Raw genomic sequence first — 19689 nt, 5'->3', positions numbered from 1 at the left:
CCCTAGCATGTCTTCCTGAAATCGAAAATTTCTTATACAAAAAAGGTCCTTTGTTTTTTTTTTTTAAAGATTTATTTTATTTTTATTGGAAAGGCGGATATACAGAGAGGAGAAACAGAGAGGAAGATCTTCCGTCTGATGATGCACTCCCCAAATGAGCGCAACAGCTGATGCTATGCTGATCTGAAGCCAGGATCCAGGAACCTCTTCCGGGTCTCCCACACGGGTGCAGGGTCCCAAAGCTTTGGGCTGTCCTCGACTGCTTTCCCAGGCCACAAGCAGGGAGCTGGATGGGAAGCAGGGCTGCCAGGATTAGAACCGGCGCCCATATGGGATCCCGGGCATGCAAGGCGAGGACCTTAACCACTGAGCCACCGCACCAGGCCCGGTCCTTCATTTTCATAACTGCAGTGACACCCTTCAGATGGAGCCATCTAAAGGCGTTCGCCAACAAATTCTATGAATATTGTAGATAATTTGTAATATTTCTACTAAAAACATTGTTCAGTGTAACATACAGATGTATATACTAAGGATCTTAGTTTAAATGGCCAAAATGAGCAATCCTGCACCATGTGGAGTGCAGGAGCCTGCAGCTTCCTCCCATGTGGGTAGGCCTGTTGGCTTGGATCAATGGGCTAGTGGGTAAATCCTTGTAAGTGCCAGTATCCCATATGGGTGCTGTTTCATGTCCTGTTTTCATGTCCACTTCCCTTCTAACTTCCTTTTTGTGGCCTGGGAAATCAGTAAAGAAAGGCCCAAAGCCTTTGAATCCTGCACCCACCCATGTGGGAGACCTGGAGGAAACACCTGGCTTTAGCAAGGGCAGCAGACAGAAGATCCTTCCTTCTGTCTCTCCTTTACTGTAAACCTGTCTTTCCAATAAAAATAAACAAATCTTAAGGACACTGCTGATTTGAAAAATGGTATGCAGCTGTTCCAAAGGACATGCTTTAACCTCTTTGCTCTTAATTCTCTCCCTTTAGGTGTTTGCCAAACCACTGTGAACATGGAGGGAGCTGCTCTCAGTCCTGGTCCACCTTCCATTGTAACTGCAGTGACACAGGCTACACTGGTGCTACCTGCCATAACTGTGAGTAGATACCAGCGTCAGCATCAAGGTGCATGCAGTGCAGAGTGAGCCCTTCTTGTTAAGTCACTGCATGTGTGTGTTTTCTGAGGGATGCTTGTGCCAAATTCTGGTGAGTAGCCAAGATACAATCCGTATGCATATGGAGTCCATGGTCTACCAGCAAGGAATAGAATTAGATAACGATTGAGAATGAGAGAAACGAAGGTGCTTCAGGAACACAAGGGATAGTTATTCAGACAACGGTATTGTGTGGATGAGCTAAGTTACTCTGTTGGAATCAACAACCTCCCACTTCACTGATCACTTCATGGTTACTTGTGCTGCTTGCCTGTCATGCATTGAGGGGAGATCTTCTTCAACAAAACCCTCATTCTGAGATAGTGAGGCCCCATCATCTGGTAAGTTACCATCGCAGGGAGAAGCAGATACAAGGGAGCATTGCTAGCTTTTCAAGGCTTCTACCTGAATGTGGCACTTGTGGCAACCTTCCACTGGGCAAATACAGTCACACAGGTACAGTCCAACTTCGTTGAGGAAGATGTGCAGTCTAACCATGGTAGGTGTGACAACGACACCTGAGTATTGGTGAGATGTATAGATGATGGTTTGTTCACCATGGAGTTGTGAAACCTCTATATAGAAGATTTGAACTATCTTGATGTAAATGACAGCAGGAAAGCAAGAAAGGTACTCACAAGCAAAGGAATACACTGAAGCCTAAAGCACATCAGTATCCTGGGGAAACTGAGTGTGCAAGTTGTTCCACATGGCTGGAGGAGCAGAGAGTGGCATAGCACAGCTTGTTCAAAGGATACCAGCTGAGGAGCAGGAGGGAATGCGTCAGACGGGCCCTAAGTCACACAGCGTTTTAAAGTTGAACTGAACACTGAACAAAGCGTGGTATAGAGAAGATCAAGGTATCCATTGAGAAGAGCCCTGTATGCATTCTGTGCAAAATGGATTCGAAATATAAATAATACAGGTGGATCTGAGGGTGCTGCTTGTGGCTTTAGGTATATATGTGAATATGTGAAATTTGAATGTAGAGGGGTTGGAGAAGGACTTTCTGAAAAGAAGGAACCATCAAGACAAGAAGTGGTTAGTTAGCTTAATGCTGCAGACCCCTACAATCCCACATTCAAATGACAAGTTTCAACTTGCTGCCCTGGTCCCTGAATCCAGCTTTGGGCATGTGCAGCTCCAAGTGGCGTCCTTGAGGACTCAGGTAGTTGAGTCCCTAACAGCCAGTTGGGAAACCTACATCGCATTCCTGTCTCCTGACTTTTGTCTCAGCCGAGACCCAGTCACTGTGGATATTCAGGGATAAATGGGAACATGAGAATTCTCTCAGTGTGTCTCTTAAGATATTACAGTCTGTCAAATCAACAAATCAGAGGGCGTTTTAAACCTATTTGAGCTGAAGCTGTCTTGAGGACTGCAGTGGGATTCTCCCTTGGACAGGGCTCATTGGATTTTTGTTTTTTTTTCTGTTACTGCTGTTTTGGGGCTGGCGCTTGCGTTTCTAGAAAGGCAGTTAACGGTAGGAACCAGCTGGGCTGGGGTCTGACCCTGATCAGGGATGAACTCCTTGTTGAGGATCTATCAGTTAGCACTCAACTTCCCCTGTGCTGGGAACAGACTCACCAGGGGCAGAGAAGGAGCTCAAAAAACCAGAGAGGACAAGGCTGCAGCGATCACGATGGGGTGGCAGTGTCACTGTTCATTACCTGAGGAAAGGGAGACATTACCTGGCTTTATGATAAAATATCTCATTCAACTCTTATTTTTGTATTTCAATCTTTTGAATGAAAGAAATTGCATTTGAATTTTACTGAGCACTCAGACTTAAATAAGGATTTAATTTCATCACTTCAAAGCTTTCTATATTTGCAGATCCCATGAAGGAAAACTAATAAATTCTTGTGTGTTCAACTTAGGCTAAAATTGTATGTTTCTGGGCCCGGCATGGTAGCTTAGTGGCTAAAGTTCTTGACTTGAAAGTATCTGATCCCATTTGGGTGGTGGTTCTAATCCCTGTGGTCTCGCATCCTATCAAGCTCCCTGTTGGTTCCCTAGGAGGGCAGTGGAGGACAGGCCACGGCCTTGGAGCCATGTACCCACATGGAGGACCCGGAGGAAGCTCCTGGCTCCTGGATTTGAATCAGCTCAGCTCCGGCCATTGCGGCCACTTGGGGAGTGAATCGGCAGATGGAAGATCTTCCTTTCTGTCTCTTTTCCTCTCTGTATATCAGACTTTCCATAAATAAAAGATAAAATAAATAAAAGATTAAATAAAAGATTTAAATAAATCTTTTAAAAATTATGTGTTTCTATGTAAGATTCACAACAGATACCAAGCTGTAAATTTTAAGTCTGATTCCAGAAATATTATACCTAGATAGCTAAGAATAATGCATATTTTCACAGAAACATTGCAGCACACACACACACACACACACACACACACAAATAGAGCCTTTTAGATTGCTAATGTCACTTCTTTCTAAGGAGCTCAGAGGGAATTGGGATGGTCATCAATTGAATGCTGACAGAGGAGGGCCTGAAAGAAAATGAAGCAAAGCCCCCAATATCGTAGCTAAAAGGCATTGCAGCATTGCAGCATTCCTATGACTTCTAAAGCTTATTCTGTTCACTTCCTCTAAAATGTAATTTAGCCACGGTATTTTAGAGTTGAGAGACACAAATGCTGATTTTATTTCATTTACTCCATCCATTAGGCTAAAAATAGATTTCTAGCCTTTGAAAAACAAGTGTGAAATTGAAAATGAGTGCCAAGTTGCTGACTTGTAAAGGAACGCTGTCAAGGTGACTTTGACACATTGAGCCTTAAGAATAGGGTTCTTTATATTCACATCTTCCCCTTCCTCCTTCTGTAAATTTGCTCTGTGCCTGCCCTGCAGTACACAATACATCCTCCATTCTGAGCACCGAGCCAGGGCAAATTAGAAGCGCTTGTGCGTCTGTGACAATGGGCTAGCACAACTCAGGTGATCCTGAAATTCAGAAATTTGCTTTTCCTCTTACTAATGCTCCCCTCCCTCCCCCATTGGGCGAGCAGACTTGCTTTGGGTAACTCTGTGGATGGAGTCAACCAATCCCTGCATCTGTACCCTCCCCAAGTACGCATTCCACACTAAGCGGAAGCTGTCAAAATGCAGAGGATGGCAAGCACGATGCCCACAGGTAAGATTGTAGAAAGGCGATCCCACATTGCCGCTGTGGAGGAAAGGGCGGAGTCTACAGTGTGCTGGGCCACGTGTTATGGAAGCAGCCACTCATGAGCAGAATACTCCAGGCCTGTTTTTCTGATTGTTCAGACAATTCTATTTGGAGAGAGAGAAAAAGAGAGAGAGCGTGCTTCTTGAGTGTTCTTGTGGTTGCGTTGAACTTTAGAATTTGATTTAGTTTTTATATACTGTTAGAGTTCTCTAATAAGACTAACTCAGGTCAAATAGGATTATCTTCTTTCTGTCCAGTGTTTCTGGGTAGGGGAGATCTCCGGGTGATGTGGAGGTACAGTACATTCTCTAAGGCCAATTCTCTAAACATGAGAATTGCCAAAGCTTAAATACGGTAGGTTACTGTCAGCAATTAAGACACGGATGTTTCATCTTCATGTTTCTTCCTATGTGATGCTGGGTGGTGAACACAGGTGTGCAAGTTAGGACACGATTCAAACACGCTTTGGTGAAAACCATCTTCAAAAGAAAAATGAGAGTGTGTATGTGGGCAGTTCCCACTTCACAGGGGGCACTTGAGCCCATCATGAGTCATCAAGCCCAAGTTGGAGACCGTTATATCATATCTTTCCCTTGCTGCGCTTAGAGGTCTCTGTCCAAGATTGCTTTTAATTCTGCGAAGGAGAAATGAATGGTAAAGCGGTGAAGCAGTGTTTGCCGTCCCCATGAACCCTGTCAACCCAGTCAATATTCAACAATTTCCGATTATCAGAAAGATTTTTGCCAGGGTGATTGGCTCTATACAGTGTGTGAGAGCAGGCGTTTTTAAATTTGAAGCTTAGAGAATCTCTCTCTCTCTCTCTCTTTTTTTAAATTTTTATTTACTTTTATTGGAAAATTAGATATATAGACAGAGAGATAGAGATCTTCCAGCTGCTGATTCATTCTCCAAGTAGCCTCAATGGTCAGAGTTGAGCTGATCCCAAACCAGGAGCTTCTTCGGGGTCTCCCATGCAGGTACAAGGTCCCCAAGGCTTTGGGCCATTCCTGACTGCTTTCCCAGGCTGTAAGCAGGGAGCTGGATGGGAAATACAACAGTCAGCATAGGAACCAGTACCCATATGGGGTCCCAGCGCATACATGGTGAGGACTTACCACTAGGCTACCCCACCGGGCCCGTTCGGGAATATATCTTGGTCTTGATGTTATTGTCTGCTTCCAAATTAGAACTTTTGTTGTGTAAGTTTATTGGATGAATGGATGGATAGATAGATAGATAGATAGATGATAAACAGATATCATTACAACATTGAAGATATGGAAAGATTTGTAGCCCAAGGAGTCCCATAACTATTTCAAGATCACACAGCCAATAATTGGCATGGCCAGGACTTCAGATAAAGGAATCTGTCTGCATATGCTGCATGTTTAGGCTCCACCATTCATTTCAAGCAAGTAAATACTGTATTTCTAAACAACAGCTCTAAAAAAGTGCTCCATAGACTTCTTATCATGGTCTGAAGAAACTTCATGTAGCTTCTTAACCCTGAAATATCATCAGAACCTTGATCTCAAATGCACTCAGTCACTGGAGGGATTCTAGAATGGTGGACTGTCCACGTACCCTCTTCCCAACATTATCTTGCCCATAACATTATCACACCTTGCTCTCCTATCTAAACTAGGATGTGTGTGGGCTCCATTGTTCTGGAAGTCACTGGATGTAGAAATAATCAAGAAAGCACAGATGGAGAAATTGGCTTTACATCTGTTAATTAGTGTGTAGTGTTCTCAGTATCAGTACATTATAGCGAAAATTAATGCCCAAATAACCGACGAAGGCTCCATCCTTGGGCTGCTGTGGTGTCTGAATCTGGAATTTTTTCAAGACATTCATACTCTTCAGCGCCAGTTCTGGCAGATCTCTCCAACTTTCAGGCTGTTTTTCCATGTTGCACAACATACGTATGTCCCATATAAGTCAGCTTTTAGTCTGTGTCTGACTTACGGAATGAGCCAAACACGCTGCGTGACACTACGGCCACCGAGGAATTGTTTTTTGTGTCTGAGGAATAAAATTAACAAGAAGGAAAGGCTTCTGGCATTGTATGCTCAGAAAATAACACAAAATAATGCAGAATCGTAAGAGAAATTGAATGTAGCGAACAGCCACAGTATAGGGACTGTGCAAGGGGAATCGTATGAGATGCATGGAGAGGATGATGTGTCATGGGGCATTTTGCACTCGGAACCCTGTCATGACCCACAGCCAGAGAAAGCAAAGGAAAGGCAAGAATGTGGGTTGGCATTAACTTCAGTGGTTGTAGATTTATACCATAATTCATTTGGGTATCATCAATTGATGAGCAATTTTAGGCTTTAAAAAAAATCTTATAAAAATAAAAGCACAGTGAATAAACTTGCGTATGTGCCACATAAGGCAATTACGAGCAAGCATGTATCTGCAGTTTAAATTCCTAGAAGAGCAATTGCTGGACCAAAGGTGAGATGTGATCTTTCCGGGTACTGCCAGACTGGCTTCTAAAAGCACTGGACCCATTTTCATCTGTATTAGCAATTCAGGAGCGCTGGTCTCCCTATAGACTTAGAGAATATTGGCAAAGGTTGGCAGTTTTGCCAGTCTGTTCATTGCTTTGTGTAACAGCATAAACAGCATCAATTAAAGGTCTGGTGGTGTTAAATAGTGATAGAGCATTGTGAGGGCATGGCCCTCCTCAGAGCCTCCAATGTGTGGGAGACACTGTGTTATTGACGGTTAACAGAATGCCATTTCCTGAATATTCATTCTCTGTATCCCCATCTATTTATCTATCTGTCATTGTCTGTTGTCTATAAACTTGTGTGGGTGTCTGAGAATGTGCAAGGCCATTACAGACACACAAATGATAGAAATTTGAGTTAAAAGTGCAGTTTATTTTGTCGCAACAAATTGAAGAGCACATATATTATTTTTATAACATAAAAATTCCTCAGTTTTGAGGGTCTCTATGTTCATGGGTTTAGGCAATTTTGCACAAAAATAAACTTATTAAATTCCATTTACATTAGCATTTGAACTAAGTATGTGTGTGTGTGTGTTTGTGTGTGTGTATGTATGGACATTTAATTTTTTGCCTTTAAATCATAGAGAAGAGAGAAAGTTACAAGATTTCTATAAAACAGAACATGGGTCCACATTTTAAACGGATTGTTTATTGGAAAAGCAGAGTTAGAAAAAGATTTTCAATCTGCCGTTTCACTCCTAAACTGCCATTTTTCAGGACTAAGCCAGGAGCCAGCCCAGAAATCCCACCCGGGTTTCCCGTATGGCTGTAGACTTAGAAGCACAACAGTCGTGTCTGTTCCTTTCCCAGGTGTGTCTGAGCAGAAGTGGTACAGCAGGAACTAGAACTGGCGCACAGCTGGGATGCTGGTATTGCAGGCCATGGCTGAACCCACTGAACTGTTGTGCTGCCCTCTGGTGGCGTGTGCAGTAATTGAAATATAAGGGAGACAACATGCAACAATAGAATTAGAAAGTGAGAGTTTCTTACGGAACTTGAATTCAGAAAAAAAATTTTTTTTTGCAGAAACAGTGAGAAAGGAGATGGTTTCTGTTAGCTGAATCACTACCCAAATACCCACATCAGTAGGCTTAGTGCCGGAGCTGAAGCCAGAAGCTGGGACTTGAACGCAGGTCACCCATGGGGTGAGCAGGAGGAACCCAGATCCTGAACTAGGACCGCTTCTTCCCCGAGTCTGTATAGCCAAGAAGATGCAGTCAGGGTCTTAAACTTGATACTGAACCCAATTGGGGAGCTGGGCATATCCTAATTACTAGGTTAAATCCTTCCCAACTCACTCTCTCTCTCTCTCTCTCTCTTTTTTTTTTTTTTTTGGTAACATTTTACCAGTTATTTCCATTTTCACCAAAGAGGTAAACTGACAGATTCAGAGAGATGTTTCAGCCCCCAGTTCAAATGAGCCCAACAGCTGGGACCGGGCCAGTCCAAAGCCAAGATCCAGAAAGCCAACCCAGGGCTTTGAACCGAGGTAACAACGAACCGCCTGCTTGAGCCGGCACCAGCCCCTCTCAGGATGTGAATTAGCCTGGAACTGAAGTCAAGCCTGAGCTGACACTCCAGCCAGGTCCGCTGATACGGGGTGTGGCTCGCTTAGCAGACTCAACTCCTCAGGCAAATGTGTGCCCCGTGTGTGGACCTTCTGAAGCTCCCTTGTAGACACATCTGACAGGTTCACAACCAAATGGCTTGTCCTCAAGTCGTGCCTCTGTGTATGAGCGAAAGGGGAAACGCACCCCTACGGGATGCCTCTTCTCACATCAGGTGCAGAGGACATGCGGAGCAGAGCGAAGGCCTGGTGTTCCTGAGGCTCTCACTCCATGGCTGTGAAACACGGGTGGGAAGGGCAGTGGAGAGCTGGCCTGTGGGGCACTGCGGGAACCGTGTGGGCTGGGCTGAGCGCCGGCCTCAGGAGGCGCTGGGCAGCCAGGTTTGGGGACGGTAGTTAATGGGGAAAGAATATCCTCTGACGTTTTATAGGTCTTTAAAATTCTCCTGGGAAGAACGTGTACCTCGATTATAATTAGAATTGTGGGGAGTTACCAATAAAAGTAGAGAAAGGGAAGGTGGGAATATTGGCAGAATGTCTTCGTAATTGCTTAAAACATTCCAATCCTCTAATGATAAAAGGGACAATAAAATGAGTGCACAGATTTCCTGATGTGATCCCCCTACCAAGAAATCTAAGTTCTTTCATTTTCATTTTTCTAGCATCAAAACATAAAAAAAAAATCTCATTAAAGACGTTTTAAATGTGGGCCAAAGTTAGGCAGTGAGATTGAAACGAACAAAAAAATGTTGACGGATTTGAGAAAACAAACAAACAAAAAAAGGATTGCTCTAAATTTCCTAAGCCTTAGGATCCTGCATCTGTGTGGCAGACCCAGAAGAGGCTCCTGGCTCTTAGCTTTGGATTAGCTTATCGCTGGCTGTTGCAGCCACTTGGGAGTGAACCAACAGATGGAAGATCCTTCTGTCTCCTCCCTTTAAACCTGACTCTCCGATAATGAAATCAATGAATCAATCAATCTTTTAAAAATTCAGTTGAATTTGCTTTTAATTTAAGCTTTGAAAGGTTTGAAAGTGAGGAAGAAAAGAAACCACATCTATCTACTCCCTTAAACTCAGAATCTGACAGGTGCACAGAGTCAAAACAAAACCCTACAGCACAAGTGTAATAAAAAGTGGGGCGCTGGCTGTTGAGGCCCCGGCCTGCTGAGAAAGGGAAGATTCTCTTACATACCCACATAGCAGACCTTGCCAAAGAGGAAGATTTCCATGGAGCCCGTGGCTGCCTTACCAAAGGCATCAGTGATGGTTGTAGTATAAACAGCTCTCCAGGAAATCCATTCCTGAATGGGAGAAAAGTACCATTGCCATGCTGGGGCTCCATCATACACAAGGAGGCTTGGGCTTTGATGGTGAACTTTCTCTTGGCAGGATTCAGATGCAAATGATCTGAAGAAACCTGTAAATTGAAGGTACTATGTAAATCCAGTGACATTGTCAGTGTTACAGAAACACGTGACCGCTTAGCCCGAGACCGTTTTTGAGGTCTGATGGCATTGGGGGTTTTATTTTATTCTGCTTTTTTTAAGATTTATTTTATTTTTATTGGAAAGGCGGATATACAGAGAGGAGAGACAGAGAGGAAGATCTTTTGTCCGATGATTCACTCCCCAAGTGAGCGCAACGGGCCGATACTATGCCAATCCGAAGCCAGGAGCCTCTTCTGGGTCTCCCACGAGGGTGCAGGGTCCCAAAGCTTTGGGCCGTCCTCGACTGCTTTCCCGGGCCACAGGCAGGGAGCTGGAAGGGAAGCGGAGCTGCCAGGATTAGAACCGGCGCCTATATGGAATCCCGGGCATGCAAGGTGAGGACCTTAACCACTGCGCCATTGCTAGGTGGTACATTTGCACTTAGGGAACAGGAAGCTGGCTCTTATGATTGCCCAAGGGCAGCTAGTGCTGCTAACCCGGTCTTGCCTGCTCTGGAAGCCAGCACTTAATGCTAGCAGGCAGGCTAAGTTTGCCAGCCCATCCATCACTGTAGAAGCATTCCCCAAGGGAGTTTAAATTTGGAATTTCTGACAAAACCTGTATCTGCAATGCAAATGCCTTTACACGTCAGGAGGAGGATCACTGGACCCAAGCAGTAGCTAAGTCAAATGTCCAGAAAATTGTGGGCTGCCAATTTGCATTCATTTAAATTATTTATCTATCCATCTATAACCCAAGATACACACACACACACACACACACACACAGAGGAATCTGTCTCCTGATATTCCCCAAATGTTCACCATGATTTGACTGGGCTCAGCTGAAACCTGGTACCAATAACGTAAGCACCACGTCTGGTCTGAGTCTCCCATATAAGTACTGGGACCATCTTCCACTGCTTCCTGAGGCATGTTAGCAGGGAGCTTGGATGGAAATGAAACAACTGGGACTCTAACCAGTGCACACAGCAGCTTAACCCAAAAAGCTACAAAACTCACCCCCCCCCCCGCCCCCAGCCTGTATTGATGACCTTGGAAACAGTGCTGCCTAATGCTGGGCTTGGGCAGTGCATCCTGAACAGAGCAGGGAGGTGCACGTAGCTGAAAACTCACTTAAACTGAAGGCCTCTCTGTCAAGATTTTTCTAAGTTAATTTTAGAATTAGAAAAGGCCTCACTTGAAAATACTATCTTTTAAAGATAATTTTAAATATACACAAAGATTGCAGCTGGTGCTGTGGCACAGTGGGTTAAGCTGCCTACTGCAGCATTGACAGCCCACGGTCCTGGAGTATTAATCCCCCAGGGAAAGCAGCAGACAATGGTCCAAGTACTTTGGTGCTCATATCCATGTTGAAGAACCAGAAGAAGCTCCTGGCTCCTGATTTTGTTCTGGCTCAAATGGCTGTTGTAGCAATCTGGCAAGTGGACCAGAGGATAAAAGATCATTCTAAAAATATGAGTTGAGTAGTGATGGGCATTGGAGCAGGTTATGTTGCCGCATGGGACAGTCACACCCTGGACCAGAGTGGCTGGGATCAAGATCCACTTCTGCTGCCCGTCCAGCGTCCTGCCGATGTGTGTTCTGGGGAGCAGCAGGTGATGGTTCCTGTATACTGTGTTCCTCGCCTATGTGGAAGACCTCAGTGGAGCTCTTGACTCCTGGACCTGCCTGACCTGTACCTGACTGTCTGGTGCAGCTATTGGAGGAATGAACCAGCAGGAGGAATATATTTCTCTCTCTCAAATAAATAGATATTCTTAAATTAAAAAGAACAATAGACATGGATATTTCAAAAAGGTGATTGAAAATGGTACACACAGCGCTTGATCTAGGAACACAGTATGATACACATATTTCATGAATTTTTTGAGGATATCCTCATAAGCGTGGATTTCAATTTGCTTTACGCCAAGATGAACTTGCCTTTGAGTGTTACATCTCCCGTGAATTTCTCCAGGGTTTCTCATGTATGTAGTAATGTTATTAATTTGGGGGCACAAGTTCATAGTATTCTTATTTGTTTACATATTTTGTCTATCATTTTTAAAAATCATTTTCCTTATGTTTGATGATTTGAGGAGACAAAGGGAGAGAGGAACAGAGAGAGGGAGAGAGACAGAGAGAGAGATGGCTAGTGCTCTCACTGAAGAGAAGGACAGACGGAAAGAGCCTTCCCACTCACTGATTGGCTCCCCAGATGTCTACAAGGATCATGACTGGGTAAGCTGAAACATCAAACCAGGAACTCAGGTCAGGTCTCCAGCAGGTGGCAGGTATCCAGTCACCTGAGCCACCCCCCGCTGCCTCCTAACGTCTGCTCTGGGAGGAAGCTGGAGGTGGCAGCGGGAGGCAGGGACCACACTTTGGGATGTGGGCATCCTTACTGCTGGGACAAATGCCCTGCTCTGCCAGTATTGTTTCTGAATGCCTCCTGACGCAATGATTCTGTGAAAACAAAATTAAGGAGCTGCAGAAAACAGTTCAAATTTTTCTCTAGTTTTAATGACAGGGTTAATTTTTATAGTACATTAATAGTTTCCAAACATTTAGCTTTCTAAACCCACACACTATTTGTAAGGCTACGTACACTGTTATGACTGTGGTTGAAATTGGAACCATGCCTTTAAGTTACATTAACTACGTGTAAGGGCCCATAACAGTTTCCACAGATTATTTTCTGGCTCCACGCATTTCCAATCGTGTTTCTCTCCCTTGGCCTATGCTCTTCTAGACCTGGCTAACCAGGGGGATTGCTGCTGAGGACTTGTGGCCTGGACTGCTCTGTTAGGATGCTGGATGCATTTGGACTGGAAATAGAAGGCACATTCACTGAAGTCACTCGTAAACCACAAAGGCTGGCCCACATGTGGCAGTGGCTGCACTTGACCTGCCTCTGCCTCACTGGGCTAATCTCCATGCGGAGTGGAATCTCCCTAATTGCCAATCAAACATGAGAGGCTTGGCAGTGGGAAGAGCTGGGGAATGGGATGGTGCTATTCACAAGCTAAACGATGGCAGGCCTACATCTTCTTTTAAGAAATTGAAATTAAAATGATATGCCTTGGCCGTGTTTACTCCCCTTGTAGCACGGGAATATGCTTTGGCCGAGCTTAGTCCATCCTCCTGGACTCTGAGAAGAAAAAGAAAGCGTAAGCATTATCTGTTAAGAAGAGACACAACATTTTTTTTTAAAGATTTATTTTTATTATTTTTTCAGAGCCACAACATTTTGAAATCAATCTTAAATCCCTTATTGCGCTTCAACCCAGGCGAACAGGGTAGAATGATCAAAGCAGGTCGTTAGATCTTGCATTGATTTATATCTTAAAGTATTAGAGCCTTTTATCCTTCATGGTCATGAGTTCTACTCACCCACAGTGCCATGGACCGCTGGAACCTACCACATGTGTCTGGCTGTGTTTTGCTACCATTTTTCCAACCTGCTTTTGCTCCTGTTCTTCCAACTTTCCCTAATAATCATGATCTGATTTCAGATCAACTTATTTTAAACTCCCACATAGGAGAGAAGATGCTGAGTATTTTTCTTCTTTGTCTACCTTATTTTATTTAATTTCTTCTGGTGCCATTAATTTCATCCCAAATCTCACAGTTTCATGATTTTTGATGGAGAAAGACTATTCTATTTTGTATACACATCACATCTTTTTGGTGCTCTGTTTTTTAATACACTCATTTACTGGTGGAAACCTAGGTTAATTTTTCCATCTTTGCTGTTGTAAATAGAGCTGCGATGAATATGGTGTTATAGTTGTGGTTTTCCCCTAAGTTGATTTCATTTCCTTCAGATATGTACTCAAACTGAGTCATATGATAGATCTGCTTTTGGTTTCTGGAAGAACTTTCTTACTGTTGTCCAGGATGGCCATGCTACTTCATATCCCCACCAAAGGTTTCTAAGGCATTTGCTATTTGTCCATCTGGCAATGGTCATTCTAATTGTAGTGATGTACATGTACACTTTAACAAGTTCAGGTAGGTGTCAGTTTATAAGGAGCACAAGTTGATTTTTTTTTTAATCACAACATCTTGGTTTAAAGCCATTTCCCTTTAATGGCACACACCCCCTCTGCTCTCTGCCTCATGACATCATCATTTGGTTGTGAAGTCAAGGTTTATTCCTTGGAGACAAGAAGTTACCATGGCAAACACAATGGGCACCTGCTCTTGAATGGCCAACCGGATCAGGGCTTTCAAAGGAAAGGGGGACTGGAGTCAAAGATCTAGAATGAGCCCTGGAGGGCAGCACGCTGTGGGCTTCTCTGTTTCATTCCTGTGGGGAAGAAGTTGAGAACTCTCACATACATCCCCACTTACCTAGTATGGATTTCACTCCTAAAGTCAAGGCTCATTGAGTGAGCTGCATCACTGTATCGGGAGAGATTCATTTCTAGTGGAATGAGTCAAAGAGTGGGTTTGCATCGATCTGCTCTGCTTACAACACCCACCCTGACCTTGTGCTTTAGCTGGCGTTTCTTACATATAAGATGACAAGAACATCATGACCCATCAGTCACTGAGTGAGCTCAAAGAAATAGCAGCTGATCTCTGAGCTGGGAGCAAGCCTTGACTTGCCTGAATGGAACAAGGGTGTATCACCTCTGAGCCTCAGGTTTGGTTGTTTCCATTCTTAACTGCTTGCTTTTTGGGTGTGTGTGTGTGTGTGTGTGTGTGTGTGTGTGTGAAAGAGAGAGAGAGAGAGAGTGAGTGAGAGAGAGAGAGAGAGAGAGAGAGAGAGAGAGACTTTGGACTAAAGAAGCATCTTTACTTGAAAGTTTCCTTGAAAGGTGTGTTTAAGTTATTCTCTTCACCTTCTTGCTTGATGATATGTAAAAATGAAAAGATTGAGCCAAAATGCCAAGGCAAATGCAAAAACAAATTAACTTGACTTTGGAGAATGCATGTCAAGAGTTACGTAGTTTGGAATCAGGTATCAAGAGCTCTCTGTGTTTCATGTCAGTGTTTGCTGTAGTTCTGATAAATGTGTTTCCAATCTATCTTAACTACAGATGCTCTGGGACCAAGAGCTTAGGCCCCAGGAATCCACAAAAAGACCAGCCTGGAGTTCAGGAATATTTGCACTCTCTCTTCTCTGTCTTCTCTCTTCTGCTACCCATTTTATTTTGTCTTTAATATAAATACATCTTAGAAAAAATAATTACATACCACGATAAGATATTGCATTGTGCCCAGTTGTAACTGCTTAAAACAACGTCTGAAAAACAGTTAAGTGTTATAACCCCAGGGCCAGAGTCAATGGTGTTTTGAACCTGAACTACAAAGCATAGTCTATAGTTGTACACATTTCCCAGTGAATCTCATATCAACACGAGTCTCAGACTTACCTATATTCCTGGACATCTGAATTTGAAATGCATGTCTTTTCTCTGCGTAAGGTTAGGGATGCAGGTGGCAGCATACCTGAAGCTGTTCCTTGCAGGAAGTAGGGATGCTACTAACCAATGGAAGCTGTAATAGAAATTGATAACTGTTGCTGCTACTGAAAAGCCATGTTATCAACCTTGGTGATATTGTCTGCGCCTTTCCATTTGTGCAGGCCAGATGTGTAGCCTCTCCCCCTTTATATACTTCCCTATAGACTAAATTTCTTGGTGATTTGAAATACATATTTGTATTACAATCATAGACGTATTGAGGGTTTGAGTATTACTGCATTATACAATTCTCTGCTAAGGGATTTCCTCCACTGGAGTATTCTTTCTGCCTAGAGTGCACTCTGAATCACAGAGTCCTAGATGATGTATAAAACAGTTGTCTTCTAATCCTAGTGTGCATTAAAATCTTCCATGTCATGCAAAGGGATCTTTTGGATGATATTTAAACAGAGTAGTGCTAACCAGAAAATCCTGTTTAAGACATCTGCCATTGACACCGAAGTCGCTGGATCTGATACACAGCACTACTCTTCTTCGTTCAGCTTCCCTCTCATGTTCGACAGGGGATGAAGTGACGGTCCTAGATTCCTGCTACTGTCCTGGGAGCCCAAGGTTGAGTTCCAGCTGCCAGCCTTGTCCTGGCTGCTGTGGGCTTTTTGAGAGTGAGTGAGCATGCAAGAATTCTGCCTCACTCTTCCCCTCCTTGCCCTCCATTTCCTCTCTTCATCTCCTTACCCCTTTCCTTCTTTCACCCCCTCTCCTCCACCTTTGAAATCGCAGAAATAAAACCAGCACATTTTCCAGCATGTGAAGTATTTGCATGGCAGTCCAGACTCCAGTGAAAGTCCACTCAAAGTAGGTCCTGAGAAGTTTGGCTTCTCTAGCCCCCTCAGTGGAGAACACTACATCTTAAGATATGACAGAACAAAGGAAAGCATTTTTATCTCCAGAGTTCTGAATCTGTGGAAAGGTAAATATGTGGGGGGACTGGAGTCAGATTTGCTTGTGATCCCTCTAGTGGCATTTCAGAGTTGGGAAGAAGTGTCTGTGTGGATATCCTTCTTTTGTCAGAGATGGGAGGAGACACCTTGAGTTCAGAACTTTCAGCTTGCAAAATATCTAATCTTGAAAGACACTTAGTGGGAAAATGTTGAAATCATTAGCCAGAAGTAGGGTTATTCAATCAGTGGATTGTGAAATATCCTTGGGTGCCACAGCTGCAAGAGAATTCTTTTAAAAAGAAGTTTAAGATCAACAGAAACAAAAGAGATAGCACATTTTGAGGGAGTCAAAGTCATATTCATTGGGAATCTACCAATACATAATAGGACCTGGAGTTTCAGCAAATGAGATGCAAATGTAAATGTGTCCATTTATTATTTGCTAAGTATGACTTTGCAAAGTTGTTTTTTTTTTTTTTGCATAATTCAATGCTTGTCCAAGTTTAACTTCCAAAAAAAAAAAAAGTAAGAGAATGAGAGGATAAAAGTTTCTAGAGTCTTCTCTCCAGAGATTCTGGGCCAACAGATAAGGAGGGCCTGGGCATGTGCACCTGCTAAGCTCAGCTGCAGCTGATGACTGTGTACCTCAGTTGGAGAACCACAGCTTTATAGGACATGTATGTTATTGAGGCTCCTACCAGCCCTTGCCTTAACACCCCCATAACTTTAATCCCATGGACTGGATGACAGGAAAGAGTTATATAAGCATGTCTAAATGTCTGCATTTATTTTATATTAAGTAAGATTACTGTAAGTTTCTGTAAGTTACTGATTCCATAGGCTTAAGCTGGCATGTGGTATAATGCAAATATTGGGCAGAGAGGTCTCTGTTCCTATCAACCGTTGATGAGCATTTGTCAATGAACCTAGACCAATAGAATTAGTATTCAGTTGTTCACTTCTGTAATGCTTGTAGCTACCAGGGCTCAGCAAGGTGAAACACGGAGGTGAAAACCCCATCAGGATGCTGGGAAGTGAATGACTGGCCATCACAGATACTCCTTGGTTCTGCTTGAGCACGGATCTTCAATCTGGAGCCAGGAGCAGGACTTTCTTTCATGGCCTCTATTGTGGGATACAGGCATTCTGACCACTCAAACACTTACCCTACCTACTCCAACATCCTTTGGAAGTGGGTTTTCAGTCCTTTCTAGTAAGTTGCCAAGAATAGCAGAGGGAAACCCTGCCTGCCTCCCATCTAACTTCACCAATGGGCACCACTTGCCTAATGGGCACACAGTATTAAATAAAGGTCAAACAAAAACGTGACCTAGAGATGTTCAAATTGTACCATTATTGGGCACACTCAGCGTTGTGTGAGTTTTTACTTCTGTGCCATCAAATCACACATAGAGCACCGTGTGATCAATACCTTAATGAAAACACAGAATGGCTTCGTGACAACTGTCACTCACACTATCCCCATATAGCCACACCCACCCTCTGTCCCCTCCAGAACACACATCCTAATTTGTGTTCATCGCCACCATCCTCTAATTGATAATATAACAGACTATGTATATTTTCTAGCCCACACCAGATATCTGTAAATAGGGACATCAACACCTGTTTCTAATTTAAGCAATTTGATTAGTTCTGAAATGCTTTTTCTCCGTTTTCTTCACTAAGCAGAGGTGAAGACAGAGTCCCCCAAAAGGCTATGTGAAAGATTTGATAAACTTAGTGAAATAAATGGCTGCTAAATGCAAAATGCTTCACAAGCATTTACTTTATTTATAGAGTTGATTATATATACATATACTGCATGTAGATAGATAAATGCATTGATGTTGCAAACCTTGTGTTGCTGGAAATATGCACAATAAAGAAAGTTTCTAAGTGAATCATCTCTAAGAACTTATCTGTAGTGCTGGTAAGTTTTTTGTCTGCGTTTATAGCTTTTTTTTTTTTAAGATTTATTTATTTATCCCTGGAGAGTCACATTTATAGAGAGAAGGAGAGACAGAGAGGAAGATCTTCCATCTGCTGATTCACTCCCGAAGTGGCCATAACGGCCAGAGATGAGCCAATCTGAAGCCAGGAGCCGGGAGTCTCCTTCAGGTTTCTCACATGGGTGCAGGTCCCCAAGGCCTTGGGTCATCCTTTACTGCCTTCCCAGGTCACAAGCAGAGAGCTAGAAGGGAAGCAGAGTGGAGCAGCTGGGATATGAAGCACTGCCCATAAGAGATTCCACTGCATGTAAGGCAGGATTTTAGCCACTGTGCTAACGCACCAAGCTCTGTGTCTATAGTTTTACGGTAGAAATTAAATAATGAGGCAGAAGGACTACAGCTTTGACCGTGACACTTAAAAAGATGAGCCTAAATATTTTGTCATCTAAATGCCATTGTTATCTTTATTGAGAATGTGTATCACCAGGATACCTCAGATTGTTCCCTAGGCCATAAATGAGTTGCCTGAACTGTATTCAGACTGTTTTTTTCTCAGATATGAAAACGTAGATCCATCTGCTTTGCGCAGCTACATTATGCACCTGTTCAAGCTGATATAAAATGGATTCCAAGGAGGCTTTGTATGTCCATCACTATTCTGCTCACTGAAGAGCATGCATCTCATACCCCTAATGTGAGCTTGTCACGTTTAACATCAGGGTGGGTGACTGCTTCCTGCTTCAATAAAAAATATTACATAAGTTGTTTTTTCCTGCTTTTTCTGGATGCTCCCATATGTGATGGTTCCTATGGGGGACAATGGAGAATCTGTGTAAGAGTGATTCCTGGCGTGTACATGAATTGGCTTGGCCTCTACAAATCATTCAGAAAACAAAGAAATTACCATAGATTATTCCCGTTTAGTTCATTCAGTGTTTATGGATAATTGGGAATGATCCAAAATATTTATTAAATATTGCCTTTTCACTATAAGGAGAAATTCCGACGCTGCAGGGATGTGTGCTGTAACAGGGGAGACCAGAACGTGGACCCACTGGTTGTCAATCATAAATGGACAGCAGGGAAGACAACTTAACCTAGAACCTAATATCACACAGGCATTGTCACCATGCTTCGTCTTAGTCTGTGTGAGAGGAACCTGTCCTATAGCAAACAATGAACATCTAGGCTGCTTCTACACCGGGCCTAAGTGAGGAAACCTTTGTGATGTGAGCATCAAGGCTGCCTCTACACCAGCTTAAATGTGGTGTCACACAGTGAGCCTCTAGGCTGCCTCCACACCAGCTTAAATGTGGTAACCTCTGTGATGTCACACAGTGAGCTTCTACGCTGCTTCCACTCCAAGCTTGAGTGAGGCAACCTTTGTGGCATCGCTTTAACTCCTCAGAAAAATGTATAAATGAGACAAAAGGTTTGCATAATGTCAGAGTATAAACCATCAAGCAAGGCACATTCTATCTTAATTCTCTCCTCTTAAAAACA

General features: G+C 43.3%; 1 protein-coding gene across 2 annotated transcripts in view; it reads left to right on the top strand.

Annotated features, from left to right (window-relative positions):
- The window catches only part of LOC121150345 (contactin-associated protein-like 5), a 544128-nt gene that overhangs the window by 329810 nt on the left and 194629 nt on the right, over positions 1–19689 (top strand). For both annotated transcript variants that reach the window (XM_040971192.1, XM_040971191.1), the window contains exon 11: positions 987–1093. In XM_040971192.1, coding sequence (XP_040827126.1) covers positions 987–1093 — 107 coding nt within the window. The remainder of the gene's footprint in view (positions 1–986; positions 1094–19689) is intronic.

Source organism: Ochotona curzoniae, unplaced genomic scaffold (genome assembly GCF_017591425.1).
Source record: "Ochotona curzoniae isolate NIBS_2020 unplaced genomic scaffold, NIBS_Ocur_1.0 scaffold_4953, whole genome shotgun sequence".
NCBI lineage: Eukaryota > Metazoa > Chordata > Mammalia > Lagomorpha > Ochotonidae > Ochotona > Ochotona curzoniae.
Note: the sequence above shows the minus strand (reverse complement) of the source record. Positions and strands in the feature narration are given on the sequence as shown.